This window comes from Dromaius novaehollandiae, chromosome 4 (genome assembly GCF_036370855.1).
Source record: "Dromaius novaehollandiae isolate bDroNov1 chromosome 4, bDroNov1.hap1, whole genome shotgun sequence".
Classification (NCBI taxonomy): domain Eukaryota; kingdom Metazoa; phylum Chordata; class Aves; order Casuariiformes; family Dromaiidae; genus Dromaius; species Dromaius novaehollandiae.
This window is the reverse complement of record NC_088101.1, coordinates 74520436-74543297: the sequence shown is the minus strand read 5'-3', so window position 1 is coordinate 74543297 and position 22862 is coordinate 74520436. Positions and strand designations below refer to the sequence as shown.

Here is a 22862-nt window from a genome sequence, read left to right as displayed (position 1 = left end):
AGGTGGTGCATATGGGCTCTTCCCATACAGGTTTATTTATTTATTTCCCCCCCAGTGGGATTCTGTCCTCTACATACCTGGTAGGACTTTAACACCTCTGCGAGCCTTCTTTCCCACTGCCACGTTTGGCCAAAAGGTACTAGTGAGGAGTCAACAGGCACACATGGTGCAGTTGTATTCATCCCACTTTGGAACCAGGTGGAAACCATCATGTGGATTCAAGAGAAAAAAAGCTGGAATTCTTCAGCAAGATTAGTGTGATTTGAAACTACCAAAATATATCATTTACAGTTTTAGCACAACACAAAATAGAGCCAAAAGAGATAATAATGAACATAATAAGTCAGTATTACTGTAGAAATGGCAAAATGAAAGAAATCAAATGGCACCCGTGATGTTTTGATATGTTCCCCATTAAAATCAACAAGCACTTGTACAATTGCATTTTTGATAGAAATCTGTTCCAACTATGTTTTTCTTTGATCAGTTTTAACATACAGCCATAGAACATGAACATAAAGGAAAGAAAAGTGATTAAGAGGGAGGAAGTTGTAAAGAAATGTGAATTATGTTATACACCAACATATTTCTTCAGCATTGCCATGTCTCATAAAATCAGTTTCTTCCTTATGCTTATAATCAGAAGGATTATCTGGATGGTGAAAGGAAGGCTGCCTACAGAGATGTTTTGAGGGACTATCCAGTGTGAAAATCTAAATTCAATCTTATCAAATATTCTCATTTATTATCACTATCAAATCCTCTTACAGTGAATAATTTTATCATATGATCTGATTTTGCAACATCCTTCAGGATGAAAATCTATCATATTTTAAGATTTGTCACTCTTTGCCATTTTGATTTTTTTTGTATTATATAGTTTTAATTGTTTATTTATTATTACATTTTAATTATCTGAAGTCTTTAACTTCCACTGTTCAGAGTTGTTGCATTATGGACTTAGAACAGCTATTTTTAATAATACCTATGAAATATTATGATTTTCTAACCCAAAATAATCTTAATTATACAGACAGATTAATAGGGTCCTCTACAGACTTGAGTGATTGCAGTGAAGGCAAAAGTACATGTGAATATTAAGTTGCCTAGGTTTTGCTGAAGTATATTGGTAATGAGTTAGCTTTTCACCCTCAGGGACCTGGGATCAAATATTTATTAGATTATATAGTAAAGTATGTTAGGTAACTTCATCCTAGTCTCTAGGGGACATTTGTCTGTATCACAGAGTCATTACATTTGTTTTACTCTGTTCATTAGAGACCTGTGGCCATGGGAGGCCGGCACTTGAGGCACATCAATAGGTCCGTTTTTGCACCTCTGCTCTGTTGGTGGACCTGTATCCAACATCAGATCAGAAATGGTTAATTATCACTTTCTGTGGACAAGGAAATTTATTCCGGCGCCACTGCTTGACATTAAAAGATAATTGAAGCTCCTTGTCTGTTTTCAAAAATTGCTCTCACTGGTGTGAAGCTTGGCAGCACAAATTTTGTCTGACAACCCCACGTTGGCTCTAAGTAGGGCCTGTTGAGGTGGACACAGTGCCACTGTGACCAGAGGCTGGAGGAAGGGTGGGGTTTTTTTTGCTTTCAAGAAAACATGATTTTAGTGATTCAGTCTGGAGGGGAAAAGTGTTACAGAAAATTGGGTGATAGAGGAGAGGCTCCATCTGATAAAAGTCAACAATGCTGAAAGTTTAAAGAAGGTAACAATGCTTCATAGTTCGAAGACGGAGAACTTCTGGGAGTAAAGAAAGAATTGCTGTATGGAAACATCCATAACTACAATTTAAAATACTGATACCTGTTCCCTAGCCTGGTGTCCTGGTGTCAAATAAGACTTTCTGGTGTGCAGAGGAGACTTCAGATGATGCAGTCACAATGGCCTGAGGCACAAATATGCTCTATCAGACTGCAGTGACAAATCCTCCTTTGAAATCTGGGCTGGCTGTGCGGCGCAGAGGCCAGGGGACATGGGGACAGTGTATTCAGAGCCAATGTTTTCAGTCGCCCTCCCCCGGCAGCAGGCTTACTCGGCTGCATTTACACAGAGAAAAATGGGGCAGTCAGAAAATACAGCTGTTAATCCACGAGAGGATGTTGGATAGAAGCATCTCATGTTGTAGCAGTTGTCAGCATTGGTCTGTTATGTTTCAGGAACAAAAGCGTATCCTGGAAATGGGAATCACAGGACCCGAGGGACATGCCCTGAGCAGACCCGAGGAGGTAAGAGACTTCACTCGTTTCGTAGTTCATGGAAATATTTTCTGTTGAGTACATAGTATCAGCACTTGGCTTCTGCTATGTGCAGATGACAGGCAGGCGTGTGGGGGAAGGTGGCAATCTGTTTGTCCTGTGGCCTCTTCCAGTACTCTTCAAGGTTCTAAAAAGTCCGAGTCCCCTTCAGCCCATTTGCCTTAAATACCCTTGCTGCTGCAGCAGCACGTTGCTTCGGGGTGGGAGAGGAGTGGCTGCCCGCGTGCCCAGGAGTCACAGCCCCTTCTCACCACCTTGCCTGGAGGAGCAAACCCGCTGGGTTGCAAAATGTCTCTGTTTCCCTGGTAAAGTTCTAGCACTTTGCTACATCTTGGACCCCTACCATGACCCCCACTTTGGAAAGCACAGCTCTGGCCCAAGAACATTGTTATCTGCAGTGTGTCAGTTTTACAGCACAGGTGTGCAAACATTTCTGACTGATCCTTGCAATTTGATATGCAACTGCAAATACCAAAATGAATTTCAGATATTTTTCCATTCCTAATCCCACTTCAGTTGTGATCTCACTCAGGATTGTGACCTCTAGAGTTGGGGTATCAGGCAAGAAGTCAGTAACACAACCTGTGGGTTAGGCTTTGGAGATACTGTACCTTGGTTCATTAATTTGTTTTGGCTGGAAAATCCTTCTGTAAGATGCATGTGTTCACATATACCATGCATATATGTATTCCCACATATAAATCTACACTTATGTCTGCAGATACATTTGTAGTAGAAATGCAGACTGTAGGAATGTAAATATGTGAGAATGTGAAGATACTTCAAGGCAGCTCAATTTATGCAATTCTCTTCATAATAAAACCAGCCTCTTGCAAAGATCATCCTAGGCATCTGGAAAGCATTCTTTTTTGTTTGCTTGTTTCTTTTTTTTTAAGAAGAAAAAAGTGGAGATATGTAAATGCCTCTTAATGTACACAGTTCAGACAGTTAATGGCATGATCGGGGGCAGTAGTGGGAAGTGACTGCTTTCCTTGAAGACTAAAGAGACAAGGCCTTGGGGATTTGAGGCTAAACTCAGAGATTGTTGTGGTTTCCAGATCTTTATATAACCTCTCCCCAAGGCAAAAGGAATGAACTTAATTGGTTGCATTTTTCTATTGAACTGTTTATGTATTTTTTCATTTTTCTGTTTAACTTCCACCTAAATTGTTCTAAAAGAATTGAGTCTTTTCCTTTTAATGAGAACAAGGCCTAAGGAAAATCTGTCTTTGCTGTTTCCAGAAAGAAATTTTATATCTTTCTGACTATGACATCTGACTGTCTAATTCCCAGTGCTGAGGTACGAGGGTCCTGCTTTCCTTCCTCAGCCTTCTGTGGGTACCTTTGGGGATTTGGGGATAAATTTTGCAATATAAGTTCTAGGAGAACCTGAAGTGACGATGTGGGAAATGAACACTCTGATTTTAAGACAAAATGTTTTACAAAACTGTGACAAATTGAGCCATGTGTTTTCAAAAAGAGGTTATATTACTAAATCTTTCCAGCATAACATTTGGAGAGAATTTTCTGTACTGTCGCATCAATATTTTCAGTCACGACAGATTCTTAGGTATTCAAATGCCGACACTGTGAGTCTGTCTGGGAAGGAGGTATAAAACTGATGGCAGAGGAGGGGAGTCTCCCCTGGGAGCACTGCTCCTCCGCCTGCAGACAAATGCTTGGCGTGTACGTCCCAGACAGCTCCCTGGAAAGAGATTGCATTTACCCTTGCTGACAGAGGGGACTAACTGGGGGACGTTTCAAAGGTTTTTATGGATTACAGGCTAAATTTGGCCCATAATGCTGAAGCTGCTGTTTGAGAATACTTTACATTCACTCTCCTCTTATCCTTTATGTAAAGAGTGCACAGGGTAAGCTCTCAGGGAGAGCTCAGAGACTGGCTCCGTGCTAGGGCACTGTTTCCTTGCTCCCTTCTGCTTTTGTTTGCAGGCAAGAGGGGGAGGTTTGAAGTAGAAAGTAGAGAGGGAGGTAAGAAGGTGCCCAGCAGCCATTTAGATGTAGCTTTTCCTGCAGGGCAGGGAGCTGTGTCCCGTTAGCAAGTGCAGCCAAGCGAAGCTTGGTGCTTGGTGGGAGTGGGTTGTGGGGAGCGAGGCCCGGTGTGTCCTTTGGCAGGAGCAGAGGGGCTGCAGGTGGGTTTACTGCAACGTGAAGTGCCTGAGAATGGGTTAGCTTCCTCTTTCCCAACACTGCGTATCTCTGGAATAAACAGAATCAACCCCTGGAGAACTGTTGCTAAACAGTGAGAGATATGGCTCGTCCCTCCAGTTCGTTTTCCCTTCTCTCTGCTCTTGTAGTTGACCTTTTTCCTCCTTTCTTCCCCAGCTCGAAGCAGAAGCAGTTTTCCGTGCCATCACCATTGCTAGTCGAATAAACTGCCCCGTGTATATCACCAAAGTGATGAGTAAGAGTGCAGCTGATATCATTGCGCTGGCTAGAAAGAAAGGTGAGACACTACCTCTTTTCCCCCCAGACTTTTTGTGTTGAATAGAAGCTCAGAGGAAAAAAACTGCTGCTGGCAGACCGAGCTGTACATCTTGACCTAAATCACAAGATATAGGGAGAGATTATCAAGGAATGGTAACCCCAGCACACACACTAAATGTTTAGGACTGAGAAAACTGAAGGGAGACACTTGCACATTGTTCAGCTGAGAAACTCACCCCACAGACGATAATCAACCTCCCAACTTTTGGAGATTGTGTTGTAACTCTTTCTCTTGTGTTTCCTTTCACCTATAACTTAGACTGCTGTCTCTCTGCTCATGGGAGGGAGATATTGTCTGCTGGCAAGGCCTAGCACATGTTTTTGAGGGTATTTGAGGGTATTAACCTCTGAAGGGTTACTTCCATGTTACAATGTCTTAGGCGGTGAAGCTGGAGTCAGAGGTTGCCTTGTTGCTAGAGACTGATTCCATCAGATGTGCCTCTGGGGGTGTCTGTGGGTCCACCCTGTGCTTCCGGTTCATGGAGTGATCCAGGTTAAAATAACCCAAAAGGGAATTTGCGAGCCTGGAGGCAGCAATTTTTTAAGGCCACTTTGCTTGCAGGAACGAGTGCAGTGTAGAACCAGCACCAGAGGTGCTGCCTCTCAGATGTACGGGTAGACACAGCTCTTCGGAGAGCGGGACAAGATGTAGCACGAGCTCAGGGCCTGGTAGAAGGGGCTGCATTCTCTCTTGGGTTGAAAAGCCTTGATCTTCCATAACCAATCTTTCTTTTCCAACTCTTATTTTCTGCCTCAAACTGTACTTTATTGGAAATTCCTCTCCACAGCCCCCTTCTCCTGAATTGTCATTGTTTTTCCTTTCTCACTCTTTGTTTTCCTTCTCTCACTTTCTCTTTTTCTGGTTCATTTTTTCCACTGGCCATTTCCACAATCCTTTTCCTCTTCTTCTACCTGGCCCAGTTTAAAAAGATGGTGAAGGCCAAAGTTAGGCCAAAAAGGAGCTGATTCATCCTTTTTTATCTTTTCCTCAAATTTAATTTTCCTTGTGTTTCATTTGAGAATGAAGGCTGCAGAAAGAGGAGGCAGAACTGTTCTGCTGGCCAGTGTTACAGAGCATACCGTTCCCAGTGACAAATGCTCTGGGGGTTGCTTCTGAGCCATGTGGAAAAGCCAGAGAGAAAATTCTCTTCTTGGTTTTTGTGTTCATGGAGATTTGAAGCATGGTGTTGGAGACCTCTGTGCTCCTATCTGCTGGTGTTATGCTCAACCTGACAGCAGTAAGAAGACATGTCAGCCGGAGCCCTCCTCGGCACCAGTTCATGCTGAAGCAGAGCAATAGCCGGAACATGGCTGTAATTAAAACAGTACAAATTAAAAACAGGTCTGAACTGTCTCCTTCTGGATTAGAAAGAGAACTTTGTAAATATACTGATCAAAAGCATGTATAACTCAGAAAGCCTGCTGATTAATTTTTTATCGTGCAGACAAAGTCAGGGCTGTTTAATTTTCTTTGCTGACCATGTAGCAATGCATAAATTATACATAGCTGCATGCATTGAGCAGAATAATGTGTTGAAAAGAGAGTGGATTCTAATCAGTTCGTATATATCCTTGCTTTCTCCAAGGTCCCCTTGTTTTTGGAGAGCCGATCACTGCCAGCCTGGGGACAGATGGGACACATTACTGGAGCAAAAACTGGGCCAAAGCTGCAGCTTTTGTGACCTCGCCACCTCTGAGTCCTGATCCTACCACTCCAGATCACTTAAATTCTCTCTTAGCATGGTAAGGCCTTCCTTTCTTCATGGGCTGATGGTCAGGCGAGTGCAAAAGCCACATGGTTTGAGGTACCTAGGGATCAACTCAGAGTTTTCTTTAAAACAATAGTTTCCTTTGGTATCTCATACACAAAAAGGCAGAGAGACGATGGTAGAAAACCAAGGCTAGTTATGTCCCTGTGGTTAGTCCACCCATCAGGTGAGCAGGCCTGGACCGTACACGTTCCTGGTTAGCATGCTGAAGATCCAACTGTTCGTTACTCCAGGGTGGTTTCTTCTTCTCTCTGCTTTTCAAGTGGTTGCTATTTGTATAACAAGACAAGCAGTCTTTAGTACAGGAGTTCAAGCAGGCTTTCTTCCTACTTCTCCAGTTTCTTCAGCCAAATTGTTAATATATAATCGGATAGCACTTTACTCTGTCCAGAGTAAGCAATAGCCTGGTGGGTAGAGCCCTCTCTGTGAGGACAGACTCAGTTTGAAGTCCTTGGTCATATCTAGCAAACACAGCATCTGAAAACAGGTTTGTCCCACTGCAGAGATTCCTGGAACTGTGAAACTTTTCCTGAGGCTGTTTTTGCCAAAGCTGGTGTGGGGCTGTGAGCTGTGAGCACTTCTGAAGATGAGGCTGTTCTGAACTAAGCTGTAGGTGTTTGAAGTAAGGTTTAGTGGTATTGACTCTTGCATACTGAAAACCTCTGACTTCTTAGTAGCTTGCCTTCATCTGGGATGTGCCAAAACTGTATTAGCTTACCTCTCTTTAGTTCTTACAGTCTTGTCTTTGCTTTTAGCTTGCCCTGTGTTTTTATAGTTTTCATACTTCTCGAGCAGGAAGTTGGCAAAAATACATGTTACATGAGTGAGGCACTCAGCTTATCACGCAAAACCCTACTTAGCACCATGTGGGGACACTTTTCTCACCTGCTTCCTCCTCTTTCCAGGAATTCCTCTGCTCTAGACCAAGTAGTACATTTTTAACCCTAAAAGTGACCCATTGATCTTCAGAAAACACCTTCCTGCTATTAGTTTTCCATGAGAAACTGTGCAGGCTGCATGGCAGGCAGTGGCAATTTCTAATAATCTAGCTCTGAATTACATGCATTTCTGATTAGAATGTGCAGGAATTTGCTCTGTTGTGAAGGGCTTGTGGCAGAAATTATCTTTTGTAAGTGAATTTTCTGTTCCTTAAAATAAAGACAATGAAAAATTTTCTTTTCTGGTCTGACCCAGCACCATCAACACTATAAAGAGTGATGTTCATTGTGTGAGGGTAAGGCTCTTATCCAGCACATGGGAATGTTTGGCTTTTTACTCTAACAGGAACAGCTGTAAGTTTTTAAAAAAGGGTCACAAAATGTTATCTGAGTCAAAAGAGACTAGTTAAAATAGCAGTAGAGTTTTTAGAACTGGAATGCAAATAATGACGTTTTTAACACTAATATCAGAAGGACAAACTGAGGAGTCAGAGAAATTTTCATCATCCTCCAAGCATCCAAAAATGGCTCTTTCTCCTAGTGGCTTAAATCCCTAGATCTTAAATGACAGGAGCTTAGCCTGCTTTTTATTTTAATACTTAAAATCTACATATGAAACTAAAAGAAGAACAGTATATATTATCACTCTGCAATGCATTTGGGAGAATTTTATGCAAGGATGATAGTAAAGATAATATTTCACTTTTCTATTGCACTGGTCATCAGGAGACCAATATTTTACAATAATTAAAGAGTCCTCACATTATTGCTGTGCAAGTGAGCATACTTGATATTCTATTTTCCACAGAAAATGTTGATTTTTCACAGAAAACCTGAATGTATGAAAATCCAGGCTATCTCATGGGGTTTGCAGTTTGGATTTGCTTCATGGGATTTGCATCTGTGTTTCATCTGTGGGCCATGCACTTCAGGTGGCTTTTGTTTTTCATGGTGTACTGCTGCACTATTGCTGCTGTCTCCTCTTAACTAGAGATGTGAGATCTTGGTGCTTCATGTCAGACATAATTTGCCCTGAAAGCCTGGTTTGCGGAGAAGAGCAAGATCATGAGGCATTGAAGTGGTGTTTAAGAACATGTGTGGGTCAGGTTAATTCCCAGCACGCTCCCTTTGAAATGTTTTCCTTGGTGATCCCATCCTGCCTCTCAGTTTTTTAGCTGTTCTGATGCTTGTCCCACGTCTGACAGTGGAGTACATCTAAACAGGAGAAGTACTTAGGAGAAGTACTCACGTGCTCTTTTTCTTTTACTCCATGCCTTTTTCTGTGTAAGACTGTTAAGTTAGATAAGTTCAGAGCATACATTTGACTTGCATTTTCCCTTTCTTTGATTATAAGACTATCTGGTAAAAATATTCCTCCATCTTCTATTTTTCTGCAGTATATTGTTTTGTTTCAGAAGTTCAGGCTTTAATCTGCTGGAAAGTGATACATTGAATATTCCTGTGAGAATTGCAAAGAAAATATATGTGCAGGGGAGAAATGCAGGGAAGCAAGCTTGTTGCTCATTACTTTGCATTGCAAAATTTGCCATTATTTTTCAACATGGTTATGAATTTATCTTGAAAATGTAAAGCATTTCATACAAGCTTTTGATCATTTCCTTAATCCTATAATAATCTTTTGTCCTGGTGACCGGGTTTGTGCCTGATCTCTGTTGATTAGCAGTCTTAAACCCAAGGGGACTGTAATCTGGGAATTCAGGGTGTTCCTGGGGGAAAGTGGAGATGTGGGATACCATTGTTGATCTTCAGTAATCTGTAGCCAACATTAAAGGCTGTTGACATGATTTAGAGTCTATACCACTAATGTGGAGACTTGATAGGACCATTCACAACTCGTGTGACCAAGGTAGCCTTGGTGACATGTGGTCTAAACCTTCTGTGTGTTAACTCCACAGTGGGGACCTGCAGGTGACGGGAAGCGGACATTGCCCGTATAGCACTGCCCAGAAAGCCATTGGAAAGGACAACTTCACTATGATTCCTGAAGGGGTCAATGGAATTGAGGAAAGAATGACTGTTGTCTGGGACAAGGCCGTAGTAAGTAATTACTTACTTTTATGGACTAAAAAAAAATTGATGGTTGGCTGAATACTGAAAGCCAAGAGACTCTTGGCCATTAGTGACTTTCTAATATATTTCTGAGAAATCCCAGAGAGAGAGCTACCATGAGGTAAATCATTTATTTCAAAAATCTTCTCCAATTTTCTGAACTCTGGGCTGTGTTTCATTTTTGACAGTGCAACACCATAGTGCTTTATTAGACCTGAGCCTTCACAGACCGCACCACTGTAATTTTGCAGTTGTGTCAGAATGAATGCTTCTCATAGATGTAGGATGTGAAGCAGTTAAATGATTCTGAAGTGGACCCCATATAAACCGGATGAATAGATTGAATTTGGGAAGTGTCACATTGTTTTTGAGGAATTGCAAATGAATGACAACTGAGCCTGAGGCTAGACTATAAAATGCTTTGAAGGAGAACATTGCATGTAAATTGTAATGATGTATTTTGCTGTGGGGTGCTGGTGTAAGTTAGCAATTTTTTGATGGCTCCATGAATCCTAACATACAGTGATATCCTCCCTCCCTTGTCTGTCTTCTCATACACACAGAGTCTCACACGCACACGCACATGCACACACACACTCATTACATTGCATTGCACTGGAATGCATATTGCAAACTGGAAAGTGGTAATATTTACAATGCTCTCGTGAGTACCTCTCCCAGACTGTTTAATAACCTCTTGCTTCAGGGACCACTATAGAGCTTCCAAGCATAGAAGCAGCTTCACATATCTGCAGTATAGAAGCGAAGTAAAGAAGCAAGCAAAATCCAGCTGGTCAGGGATATTTCCTTTTGCTCACTCCCCAAAAGGGAAAAAGCTATAGCAAAGGGTGCAAAATGGGATTTATGAGTGGTAATATTCAGTTCCATACCATTGAGAAATTTATATTTCAGGCATCTCGTGTTTTGCCAGGCAGGAAATAGATGTTTGTTTAACATTGAAAAGCTTGGCACTCGTGTTCTTCCTTGGAATATGGCTCTCATTTGTTACTAGGGAAGACCCCAAAATACTGAAAAATCAACACACTGCTGTGTACAGCTGTTATTAAGCCATTGCAGACTGCATAAAAAATTCCATTGGTGGCGACATTTTTTTGGGGAAGGGCTTTATAGTTGGGGTTCCATTGCTTAGATTTATGGATTCGGTAATGCTAATAGTAGAACGGACTTAATTTCCAAGAAATGTTTCTGAAAGAGTCTGAACATATTTTAGACTTGATCTTCTAATTCATCGAATGCCCATGTACATTTCTCTGTTTTAAAATGGTTAAAATGGTTAAATAGAAATTACTTAGACTGGCAACAAAGTGCTCTTCTGTGCACTTGTGTGTGTGGTGAAGGGATCCTAGATAACTGAGGAACTTAATGGTATCATCGGGATTAAGGTTTTATTATCTGTTCTTTGGAATGCTTGAAATAACTCATTCACTTATTTGAAACTCTTGAGTAACGTGCCTTGTATAAACTCTTGCTGATAAAGCCTTTATTTCAGGCAACATCACCGTATATATGCACTAAATACCTTCCCATATCTCCCCCACCTTTCAGCACTCTGAATAGTCCATCTCCCTTTTGTAAGCATGTTTTGCTCTGGTCAAATTTTTTTTAGGCCACAGGTAAGATGGACGAGAGCCAGTTTGTAGCTGTCACCAGTACCAATGCTGCCAAAATCTTTAATCTGTATCCAAGAAAAGGCCGGATTGCTGTGGGATCGGATGCTGATGTTGTTATCTGGGACCCTGATAAGGTGAAGACTATAACAGCTAAAAGCCATAAATCGGTAAGAAGAAATAGAAAACTAGCAACAAAAAAGAAATGCCACCGCTGCTTTTGAATGTTGATCTAATTCATATGAAGTCCAAATGCCTGGATATAGAGGAGCAGAGAAACTCCTTACTCCTGTTCTGAAATGTGTAAATGTTCTTCCGAAGATGAAAGCAATGAAATCTTGCATTGGAGATACTGGGTTCAGGAAGGATTTCCTTTCTGTCTGCGTATACCATTGCACTATTTTTTTGCGTGCTTGTGCCAGATCTGTAACAGGTGTGAATGAGCAGGTCTGAAGCTGAGGTTAATAAAGCTGTGCATATAGATTTGAAGCCAGCTCACTCCTCTTTTGCTTATCTGAAAAATACCTAATATTATAAATTGCATGATTAAATCAACAATATTCTAATCTATGATGATTAAATATTTTGATAACCCAGCTCTAGTCAGCTACATGGCTGGGATTTTCTATTTAATTCCAAAGCTTTGAAGTATATTTCTCTGCCCTCAGCACAGAGTACCAGTGACTCACAGTCGCTTTGATTTTGACAGCAGGAGGTCTCATATGTTTATCTTTTGTGTTACCTATCTCAGAGTTGTTATATCATTGTTCAGTGCTTTGGTCTTTTACATTGGGGAATTCTTCCAACAATTTTCACTGCAGATTGAGTAGTATGGTTTATATTAAAGAGACATGAATCTTTAAAAATTAAGTTTAGGTGATTCAGTTTTTATTTCTCTATCTTGAGATATCTCCACATTTTCTAGAAAATGGTAAACACCTGCCCTTTGACAGTCACTCTCGTTTAAATGCAGGGTTTTATGTTTTTTTCTGGACTTTTTCAAACAGAAATCTTTGTGCTGGTCCTGCAAGCTCAGTGCTCGCTGCCGGTCTGAGGCGTACTCTGCTGAGCCGCACGGCAGAGTGCTGCGTGTGCCCCGCCGCGTGTGTGGCTGTGCCTTCGAAAGCACCTGGCACAGCCACAGCACAGGCATCGTGCGGCCACGTCTGGGCTTCTGGCTATTGGGCAGCTGAGTAAGCTGGCTCCTTCCTACTAAGATTATCACACTTTACAGGTTCTGGATAAATATAGAAAGTCCTGAAAACCCAGTGAGATAAAATCTTGATGGAAAATGAGCAATGTATCTGGGAAAGTCTTATCAGGCGGTAGACCCTTCTTTCAATTGTTTCAAGCTATATAGCTGAAATCGTTGGTATTTCTGAAAGGTTAAATCTGTTTTGTTCCAATCCCATTGCTTGCCTTGGAGGATGGGCATTAGGAAGGGCAGGGGTAGGAGTCATTTAGCATCTCGTTCTGCAAACTAGAGGAATGTGCTTAAAAATGGGCATGTACTTTGAGCTCTATTGTACGTGTTTGGTGGGTCAGCAGGGACTTGCACAGTTCCAGAGGATCTTTTCCTAACTTCCACGCCTAGGAAGTCAATACGATTTGAAACTTATGATTTATCAGAACTCTAACTTTCATGTAACCTTCAACTGGGGTGGATCCACAGGAGCATATAGAAATGCATTGTTTGTCCTTCAGATTAAACAGTTTTATAGTTCTGTTAATGGAAGCTGTCTAAAAATATGGCCACAAACATGAATTACAAGTTACTAGCTGGAAGTGACTTTGTACTGAACTTGCAGTGTATGTGTTGGTTGGTCCTCAGGCTGTTGAGTACAACATCTTTGAAGGAATGGAGTGCCACGGTGCCCCACTAGTGGTCATAAGCCAAGGGAAGATTGTATTTGAAGATGGAAATCTGCACGTAAATAAGGGAATGGGCCGCTTCATCCCTCGCAAACCTTTCCCTGAATATCTTTACCAGCGCATCAAAATCAGGAATAAGGTAGTGACAGATGTAATTTGATCTTCTTTCTAGCCATATCATCTTGGAACCACATTAGCAAATGTTTTCATTATTATTGTACTAACATGAGTACATCTCAGATGGACTATTTGTGGCATCAAATCACCACCAAAAGGCCACAGGCTCATTCCTCTGGAAGTGTGAATTAATGTAACTCACCTTGTGAGCTTCAGTGGGGTGTGACAGATAGTTGCCAGCTGGGAATCTGGCCTTATGTCCAGCTGTGCAGGCTTTTGAAGGGAGATGGAAAAGTGGTAAAATCTTCTTTTAACTACAAATAAGCAAAAAGATAAAGCCTCTTTAGGGGGAGGCTTAGCCAGAGGAAAAGCAACTTCTACGTTATTACTAGGTTTTGTATACTGAACAACTGCATTGTAGAGAAGAAAAAGCATGTGATAAGTCAAAGATATCGTTATATTTGGCATCTTGCTAGTTTTGAATGCTTGTAGTGTGCATTTACTATTGCAGCATGCAAAACTCAGAGCTCAGAAAAACTTTTCTCTTATGTTTAATAAGTAGCTTGGAAATAACCAAAATTAAGACTGGATTCAGCTCTGTTTTTGAATTATATCAGTGCTCTTCTGTTGAAAAACAGTTGCCTTGGCACTAGTTTGGTCTTGTCTGGGAATTCCTTTTTGGTACTGGGCAAGAAAGTTACCGTGTGAAGGTATGTAGCAAAGACAGATTGACTAAATAAACATATTTTCCACAACAAAACATGTATAATTGCTTATAAGGACAGCAACTGAAATTAGATATACAAGCAGGTTGATAGGTTTTATGTTCATCATGTTTTATACAAATTCTGTCAAGTTGGGAGATACAAAATGTCTGCTCTTCTAAGGAGAAAAGGCATTGTAAAAAATAATAAATGCATTACATTTCCACTTAGATGACAGGCTCTTCAAAATATGGGCCTTGTCTTCACACCTGCCTCTCAAGTGTTCAGGACATGCAAGTGTTATATAAATTAGAGTGACGATGTTATTTAGATAGTGAAGACAACACTTTAAAAACAAATATCAAGAAGCTTGTGTTTTGTTCTGGGAGCCTGCACAAAAGCCTGGGCCAAATAACTTGTGTCTTGCAAGTGGGCTTGGGAGAGAACTTTGATTTTAGATACTGAGGAAAAGGTCTGCAAAGGCATGCAGGAAGGTACCACATTTTTGCTCTTAGAGCTCCCTCTGCTGCCTTCCTGAAGGAAGTGAGATCATTTTCATGTCTGCGTTTCTCTCCCCACTGTCAAATTTTATTGATTGAAAATATTAAAAATACCCAGTGATGGTCCTACCAGCGACCATATCTCATGTGAATGTCATTGCACAAGAAAGTGGTATCGAACGAGGGTCTGCAAAGCTGTAACTGGCACAGGAAAAACTCCTGGAATAGGGACAGCAGGATAAACTTATGCCTTTGTGGGTCCCTGGTCGATTAGATTCCCTGCTGCGATCGGCAGCTGCCTCCGTGTGGGCATTAGCTTTGGTTCATCCCTGCCTGCGATATCTCTTCTGAGCCTGATGCCCTACTCACAGAAATCAAGGAAAATGCATTGATTTCTGTAAGAGCTGGATCGAACCCCTGTGGATAGAGTGTCCTTTCTACATAGTATTTTAATTTCACTGTTAACATGTTGGAGGAATGGTTTTGAAATAATATCCTTGTAAGCCTTAGATTTTTTAATCTTTTTTTTATGAGCTTTGGATTATACAGTTAAATCTCTTCAGACTCATACAGAAAAATGGAATTGTTTTTTAAAATATTGCTTACTAGATTCCTGGGATGTTAAGGTCAGTGAGACTGTCTTTTCTCACAATCCTCATAACAATTGTACAGGGAGAAAATCTAGAGAGCTCAAGCTGAAATCAGAGCTCATGTGGCAGATACTTTACTGACAAATAATGAAAGATGGGCCCCATCCCACAGTCTCCCATATATTTCTTTTTTAAATTCATGAAAAGCAGTGGAAAGTTCTGAAATTTTAATTAAAAATAATGTCCACCACTTTTCATTGAGTTCTAGTGAAGATAAGGGGATACTTGAAGAGGTGTAAGAGAGAATACAGATAGAAGTGAAATTTTTACAATTACTATGGTGGATATTAGTCATGCAACAACCAAAATGGGATTTGGCAACTCAGGAGTGTCTAGGAGTTAGATTAGCTTTAAGCAGTTGCCCTGAACAACCTTCGAATGGAGAGAAAAAAGGTGACAGTGACTGATTTTAGCTAAAGTAGACATCTTAGATCAGGTCTACTGTTCTTTTGCGATCCCATTTCTCCCCATGGACTGAGCAGGAAGCCTCGTATGGTTTGCTTGGTTTTAGATGTCTGGAGTTGGAAGAGAGGAAGCCCAGGCCCACTGCTATCTGCTTTCATTTTTTCTGTGGGTGTCACTAGGGCTAATTTTTAGGGATGCTTTTCTGCTTGTTCTTTTGGTGAAGTATAATCTCTACATGTTACCGGTGCACTTTGCTTGGTAAACAGGCAAAGTTAACCCTGCTGGTATTGGAGTGCGGAGGGTATTGGATGTGGAGAACACAAATTCCCACCTCCTGCTTTGGCTCCAGCAGCCACACAATGGGGCACCTCATTAGATCAATTGTTTTTATGAACAATGCTAAAAATGGGAATCTGAATAGTTGGTATAGAGGAATTGAAAGGATTTTTCATACAGTTATATAAACAATATAAAATGTATCTGTATTTATAAATGGTGGGAGGAGGCCTTATAATTTCATTTAAATATAAAGCAGACTGTAGCTTTGATAAGAGTACATGTGTTTTTACTTCAGCTAGTGCAGAATATATCTCTTGTGTTCAGTGGTCTTGGTGTATAGATAGAAGTATCATTAGGGAGCATTAACAGAGCATTCAGCAACTGTGCTTTTATTCTTTCTTGGCCTAGGTGGGAGGACTGCAAGGAGTCTCCAGAGGAATGTATGATGGGCCTGTGTATGAAATCCCAGCTACGCCAAAATATGCAACTCCTGCACCCTCAACTAAATCCTCCCCTGCCAAAAACCAGCCTCCACCAATCAGAAACCTCCATCAGTCCAATTTTAGCCTATCAGGTAAGTCGGGCCTGACTTCAGGAGAAACGTCTTGAAAGCCTTGAGTATGGATTATGACTGGTGCTCACAAAATATTTGTGGTAAATTTCAGTTATAAAGAATTAACTACTGTTTTCATCAAATATGAAAGAAATATATATACTCACATATACTTATATACTCTCTCCCTCTGAATATTTTACAAGAGTACCAAATATTCAGAATGTCTTCAATCTAAAATACTTCTCTGCATGCACTATTTTTAGTATTATTTACCCTGCACGTCACAGGTAGCTGAAGTGTCTGGTTGATGTGACTGAGGCCCTCTGGTGATCTGTGTGGCTGATGGGACAGGTGCCTTGTGTCACTCTTATGGCTCACACATCTCACATTTCTTGCTGCATCATGAGAAACTGCAAGACATGGAAGCCTCAACTTTCCTTGTCCATGGTTGGCAAGCCATGTGCAGAATGTATTAATGTACAAATTCTTGTCCTCTTTGCTCTTGTTGCCCCAAATTTTTTCCATGTTACATAAGAACTAGACTGGAAAATCATCCTGTGGGGGTCACTGGAAATAACTCTTGTCATTAGAAGTTAATTACTAGTCCATCATATCTTACCCTCCAAAAGTCAATAGCACAGCGGGTAAATGAGTGTCTCCTTACGATGTTGTAATGAAAGTCACTGGCTCTTCTCCCGTGTCGGAGCCAATGGTGGAGTTCTTGTCCCTGCAGATCCTGCCTTAAGAAACTAAATAAAACTTCTAGAGAAAGCCCAAGGAAAGCAAGTATTTTAAATACCCTTCTGATGAGCTGAGGTATGTTTTTGCCGGTCCACTCTGGGGCCAAGGTGAGCGTATACAAAGCATAAAGCATATAAAGCAAAACCATTTACAATTTTGATCTCTAACAATAATAAATGATGAGTGGGATTTTCATATGCATCTAAGGCTGTGGTTTCCCAATCTGCTCCTAGATTTGTGTATTATCAAGACAGCTAGTGGTATGAATTCGATAAGAATCAGGCAAACGCACACAATTGCATTCTCATGGAATTAACCAGAACTGGAGAATATGATAGCATTTATAACAATCATAAGCTTTTATGGTAGTCTTATGTTGCCTTTGGGAAGATATGTGATAGTTGATGAGTGTGATCAGATGTTTAACCTGGTATAAAGTTTGCTGTCGCAAACTTAACCTTTCAAACCTTTTAAATACAGTGTGAAGTGGATATGAGTTTACACCAGATCAGTGCTCCCTTTTCACCTGGATTTATGATCCCTAAAGTCAGATTTACTGAATTTTTAACCCACGGACTCAATGGAGACAGATAAATAAGGCAGGTTAAATCAATAATGCAGGTTTGAAAAATCCATTGTGCACATACATGCTTTAAATTTTTCTTTTACTTATGGTAATGCGTTCTCTCAGGGTCTGATTGCAGAAAGGTGCAAAGGTGCATCCTGATACCTTCTACAGGCTGCCATCCCTGCACGGCTTCTCCTTCAAGTCAGTGGAAGGCAAGTCCCCTTGTAGGACAAGCATCAGTCCAGTCCCGGACAGTTAAGGCTATGCTCCTCTTTGAAGACCACTGGGGCTAGGCACACAAACATGCTTTGGAAATCTGTTTAGCCGACCTTCAGTCGGAGGTCTGGCTCAAGAGAAACCAGCTGCTGCTGATGTTAAGGAAGGGTAGCTGGAACTAGCCAGGTAAAATATCACTGCTGATGGTTTTCTTCCTTTTCATAGCTTTGTTTCCTGAATTCCTCTTGTTACAGGAGCTCAAATAGATGATAACAACCCACGCCGTACTGGACACCGCATTGTTGCACCTCCTGGTGGTCGCTCTAATATTACCAGTCTTGGCTGAAAATTCTGATGGACAGAAACACGAGGATGAAGGCTCATGGGAATAATGTCCATTCCCTTCGGCGTCCATGTTACTGAACCCACAGTTTTATTTGGTACTAATGGAAATAAAAATGAAATGTCTTTCTTTTTTGTATAGGAAGAGGTGATAATAGTGTGGTGTGTTTGCTTGGAACTACTTGCCTCACAATTGTGCTTTCATGCCATAGTCACCTTAAAGCATGGTGCTTCCATTGCCCCTTTAGTGACTACAGGTTTTAGCTTTGTCTTGTAACTGAATGATGGTTCCTTTTCACCCCTTAGCTGTGTTAGAGTAGTTAATGCATGTTACTGAGTTATTTATGCAAGTTACATACTGTGAGTGAGCCCCTTTAGAACACGTTGCCAACAATTGACTAGACACAATGCCAAGATTAACATCCATATTTGACAAATGCCACTGAACTACTTATGGAGGAAGAAAATGGCCATCTTGAAAGTATGCAGTAGAGTAGCATAGGCAGCTTCTGTTTTCACCTTTAATTTATTATAAACCCAAGAAGCACTTCTCTCAGGCACAGAAAATCATCAAGACACACAATGACAAATGGTCTCTGTAGCACCCGTCTGTAGCCACTCAACACATTCCAAGTTGGTGTCTTTGTTGTTTCCGTTTTAGACAGAGCCATAATTTATTCACAGCAATGCCATTGCCACCCCTGCAGGGATTTCTTCACCTGGGCAGTAGTGCTCTCCTTCTGCATGAGTTTTTTCGTACTTACAGATAATCCAAGTTGCCGTCGGATTTTTAAAGTTTTTTGTACAAAGTTTTTCCTTTGTAATCACATGCATTTTTACTTACTCTACCGTATCAGATCTACTAGTCGTGGTTCTATTTCTGAATTCAAAGCTTGTGAAATAAAGGAAATGAATTGATGGGTAAGCGTCTTCCTCTGCTTTCCAGTACTGTTGCTCAGTGGTTGAAAATTTAGCATGGAGGTACTAAAGAAAAAGTGTATTTTAGGTTGACACCATGTGAAACAATGAACCTCCTTAGATCGCAGGGGGTGTTAATATACCTATCTGCATGCTCATATTATGGCATGCCATAATCTGGCTTAATTGCCTATAGCTCACAGTAAAAAAATACACTCACCTGTTGCATTGCAGCTGCCTTGATTTTGGCCACATGACATCTAAACTATCTGCCAAGACCTTCAAGTATGCAGCTAATTTGCTTGAAATGGAGCTCATTGCTATCCTCTTCATCTTTAGTACTCACAAGAAGCACTAACAACAGAGCTGGGAACAAGTATGTGATGCTCCAGTTTTGATCTAAGCTTTACTCCACTTAGTGCTGGTTGTTTGGGACTGTGTTGGTGTGTTCTCGGCTAATCTGAACTGGGATGGTGTCTACCATGAACAAGATACAATGCAGAAAGGGTGAGAGAAAGTGGACTGCATTATCTCTTTTGCTGAGAGTGAAGAAAATGCTTTCCCTGTAATTTTCTTCATTCTCTCACAAACTGCATAAAAGAAACTTCTTTTCTATCGCTTCTTACTTGTCTGTTTGTGTTGCAGATGTTGTGGGAAGCATGGGCTACAGTGGAGGTGCTAAGAAATTAAACAGGTTAGCAAAACAGCTCCTACTGGTCTTGCGCTGCTTCACCCTTGTCTGTGCTACAAAGCTGTGCCAAGAAAAGTCCCGCAGCACAGCCACGTGCCAGCGGACTGATTTTGTCTAGTTGTGTTCATGCTTGACCACTTAGCACTGGTATGTCCTTCCCACACAGCAATAAATTGTGTAGGCAAAAGGCATGTGGTGCATACCACGTGGGCATGAGGGATATACACACCTTGGAAATAACCTACTTGAAGCCTGTTGTCTTATTCTGAAGCCAGTATGCTCATCTTCAGCTTTCCTGGGAAAGGAACAAGTACTCTAGAAAAATCCTTTCACCTTAGCTTGGTCTGAAAAACTGGCCGCAGAACTGTTTGAGTAACCAGTTTTCTTTTTTCCCCACCTTTGGCATTGATCTTAACCATTGAAGAAACACTCCAATTCAGACAAATGAATTGAACCTCTTTCCAAAATAAAGCTTTTATTTCAAAAGTTCAAATATTTTGTTTCTGGTGCTTGTGAGGGGAAGGGGGTGGGTGGGGGGAAGCTTTGGCCTGGATTCATGAAGGGGAGAGAAGACAGGCTGGTACCCACTGATTTGGATGATCTGCACCTGAGACTGAGTCAATTCCCCGCCCTAATGGCTGGCCTTGCTTGCTCACTGTCAGTAGTGGTTCAGGTATTTTATATGAAGTAAAAGATCGCTAACAGAGAAGCCCGAGGACAAGCTGCTCAGGAATAGCTGACAGTCCAGCAGGTAAGGCAATTCTGAAGCACCAAGCTCTCCACCTCCACTGCCCTGTTCCAACCCATTTGCTAAGAGGATTGACAGTGTGTCTAATTTTTGTGGTGATCTACCCCCTCCCTCCCCCCAAATAAAAATGAAACTGGCTTGTGAAGCTACCAGGCAAATCTGATATAGTGTGGGAATTCTGGAACTGCTGGTAACAGCAGCGATGCTCTTTTCTGTGTGCTAATAGCAATGATTGCATACTTCTGCTTAACAGTTCTGCTCCATCTATGAGGCTTCTCACGCTAGAACCAATAGATAGAAACAACTGTGTAACTTGTATTCACAGATCCCACTTTTCCTACATGACAAATAAAATCCTAAATGAAAGAACCCTTTGCCTACAAACCAGTCAGGATTGTTGTTAATATGTTTTTTCTTTTTTCATGCTGAAGTGCCTGTGAATTCATGTTTTGCCTGTTTGTGAGGCATCTCACGGCTCCATGGTTCTGTGCTAACAAGACTGTGCTTGTCAGGTCAGTGTAACTCTGTTATGTTTCCTCTAAGGAGAAATACACTGATATGCCTGTGATGCTCAGACGCCCCTGAAGCCTGGCCGCTGCTCAGGACAGCTTGGAAACGTGGAGGCTGTGCTGCACCTGGGTCTCTCCACTGCAGACAAGGAACAGCACATGGATGTGATTTAAACACCTCTCCTTTCTTTTTTTTTTTTTTTTTTTTTGGACACAGGTCACCACGCAGAGAGCTGGTGTGTGTCTTTCTTACGAGGGTTTTAAACAAAGTAAGGTAAGTGGTGCTTTTCTTGCCATATGGAGGACTATTTCACAGCAATGCCTGCTGCCCTTGCATTGCTAACCTGCCATTAAATAAAAAAACCCCCAATAACTAAAGAGTGGATTAGCTTGTAATCCTGAGTACATCTGCAGAGCAGGAAACTCTCTTTGAATTCGCCTCCATGCAGGAACCCCAAGCAGGCAGATCTATTCATGTGCACCCACATGGGACACAGTTGTCATTTCCCTGCTTTCTACTTGCAGTTTGCGAAGTCTTTCATGCTTTTTCAATTATCAAGCTTCTAAAACTTTGCAGCATGAGCTTTTAATAGCTTATACAACCCAAATGATGTGAGATTAGCTCTTCTTTATTGCCACTTGCCAATCCCCTAAAATTAGTCCCTACAGCCCCAACAGTCTGAGGATTATTTTCTTCAGTCAAGGGAAGTGGAAGAGAAAGGCTGGAACCACAGAGTGTTTCCTGAGTCACAATTTGGACTGTTGTCTACTACTGGAGCAATGCAGTTGCATGTTATTTATAGTTTGTAGCAAAGCCTGTTAATGAGGATGCTAAAACTGTCCCCAAACTGGTATCTGTACCAGCCATTAAATGTTTCTCAAAGCAATACACTGATCTTTATCATTAAGAATTAAAAGAACAGACTGGACCAGAACAGATGTCCACCTACTCTGAGTTCCAGTGGCCAACAGCATAAGCCTAAGGAAGGGTATGAGAAAAAAGCAAACAGGTAATGCTAATACTCCTATGAATACTCCCCTAATTTCCAGTGATTTGCAACTTCCTGAGGGAGAAGTTAGCATCTTTGTATTTAATAAGCCGTGGATGTTTTTACCATGAATTTGTCCAGACACTTTTAGATCCCATGCACAATCTTAGCATATATAAATTCCTGGAGTGAGGAGTTGCACAGCTTAACACACTGTGACAAAGAGCCTCCTTTTGAACCTGCCACTTGCTAGTTTACTTGACACCAGCTAGTTCTTGCCATTTGGAACTGGCCAATATTAAATCTCAGTGGTCTAAGCAAAAACATTTGAGGATTTTTTTTCCATTGTGGTTCTGGTGAACTTCGCACAAACTTTCCAGATATATTTCAGTGAGGATAGTGAGAAGCATTCAATTAAAAATAAATTTTGTGTGGGAGAGGCAATAATAACTTATAATTTAGTAAATGTGCAGTTTGGGATATTTCATGAGACATATGATATTTAAAGAAACAGTATCTGGAGTGATACAGATGAGGTACCTAGGTCTCAGCACCCTCATTTCCCCCCCCCCCCCATTGCATATTCTGTAATTTTTTTGAAAAATGAGATATACATACAATGGTATCTTTAAAGTACATGGACAGGAATACTACTTCGAAAAGCTGTAAGCCCTGGCAACTCCTTCCTCACAAGGCGTGGTGTTCAGATGGAAGATGCTTTTGTTCATATGAAAGAAATACAGCCAGAAGGTGGTTGTACATAATGATCTCTGGATATTGGAAGGGGTCCCAAAGACTGCTGTAGATTCGCTCATGGAGTGAGTGAGGGTGCTACCCTGGTGCTGGCTCAACCTTCTGTGTAGTGGGTGTC

General features: G+C 41.2%; 1 protein-coding gene across 2 annotated transcripts in view; it reads left to right on the top strand.

Annotated features, from left to right (window-relative positions):
* The window catches only part of CRMP1 (collapsin response mediator protein 1), a 51944-nt gene extending 32890 nt beyond the window's left edge, over window positions 1-19054 (top strand). For both annotated transcript variants that reach the window (XM_026122006.2, XM_064511455.1), the window contains exons 7-14: window positions 2178-2246; window positions 4620-4740; window positions 6368-6524; window positions 9405-9546; window positions 11186-11356; window positions 13018-13197; window positions 16122-16287; window positions 18049-19054. In XM_026122006.2, coding sequence (XP_025977791.1) covers window positions 2178-2246; window positions 4620-4740; window positions 6368-6524; window positions 9405-9546; window positions 11186-11356; window positions 13018-13197; window positions 16122-16287; window positions 18049-18140 — 1098 coding nt within the window. In that variant the 3' untranslated portion in view covers window positions 18141-19054. The remainder of the gene's footprint in view (window positions 1-2177; window positions 2247-4619; window positions 4741-6367; window positions 6525-9404; window positions 9547-11185; window positions 11357-13017; window positions 13198-16121; window positions 16288-18048) is intronic.
* Window positions 19055-22862: the final 3808 nt, after the last annotated feature.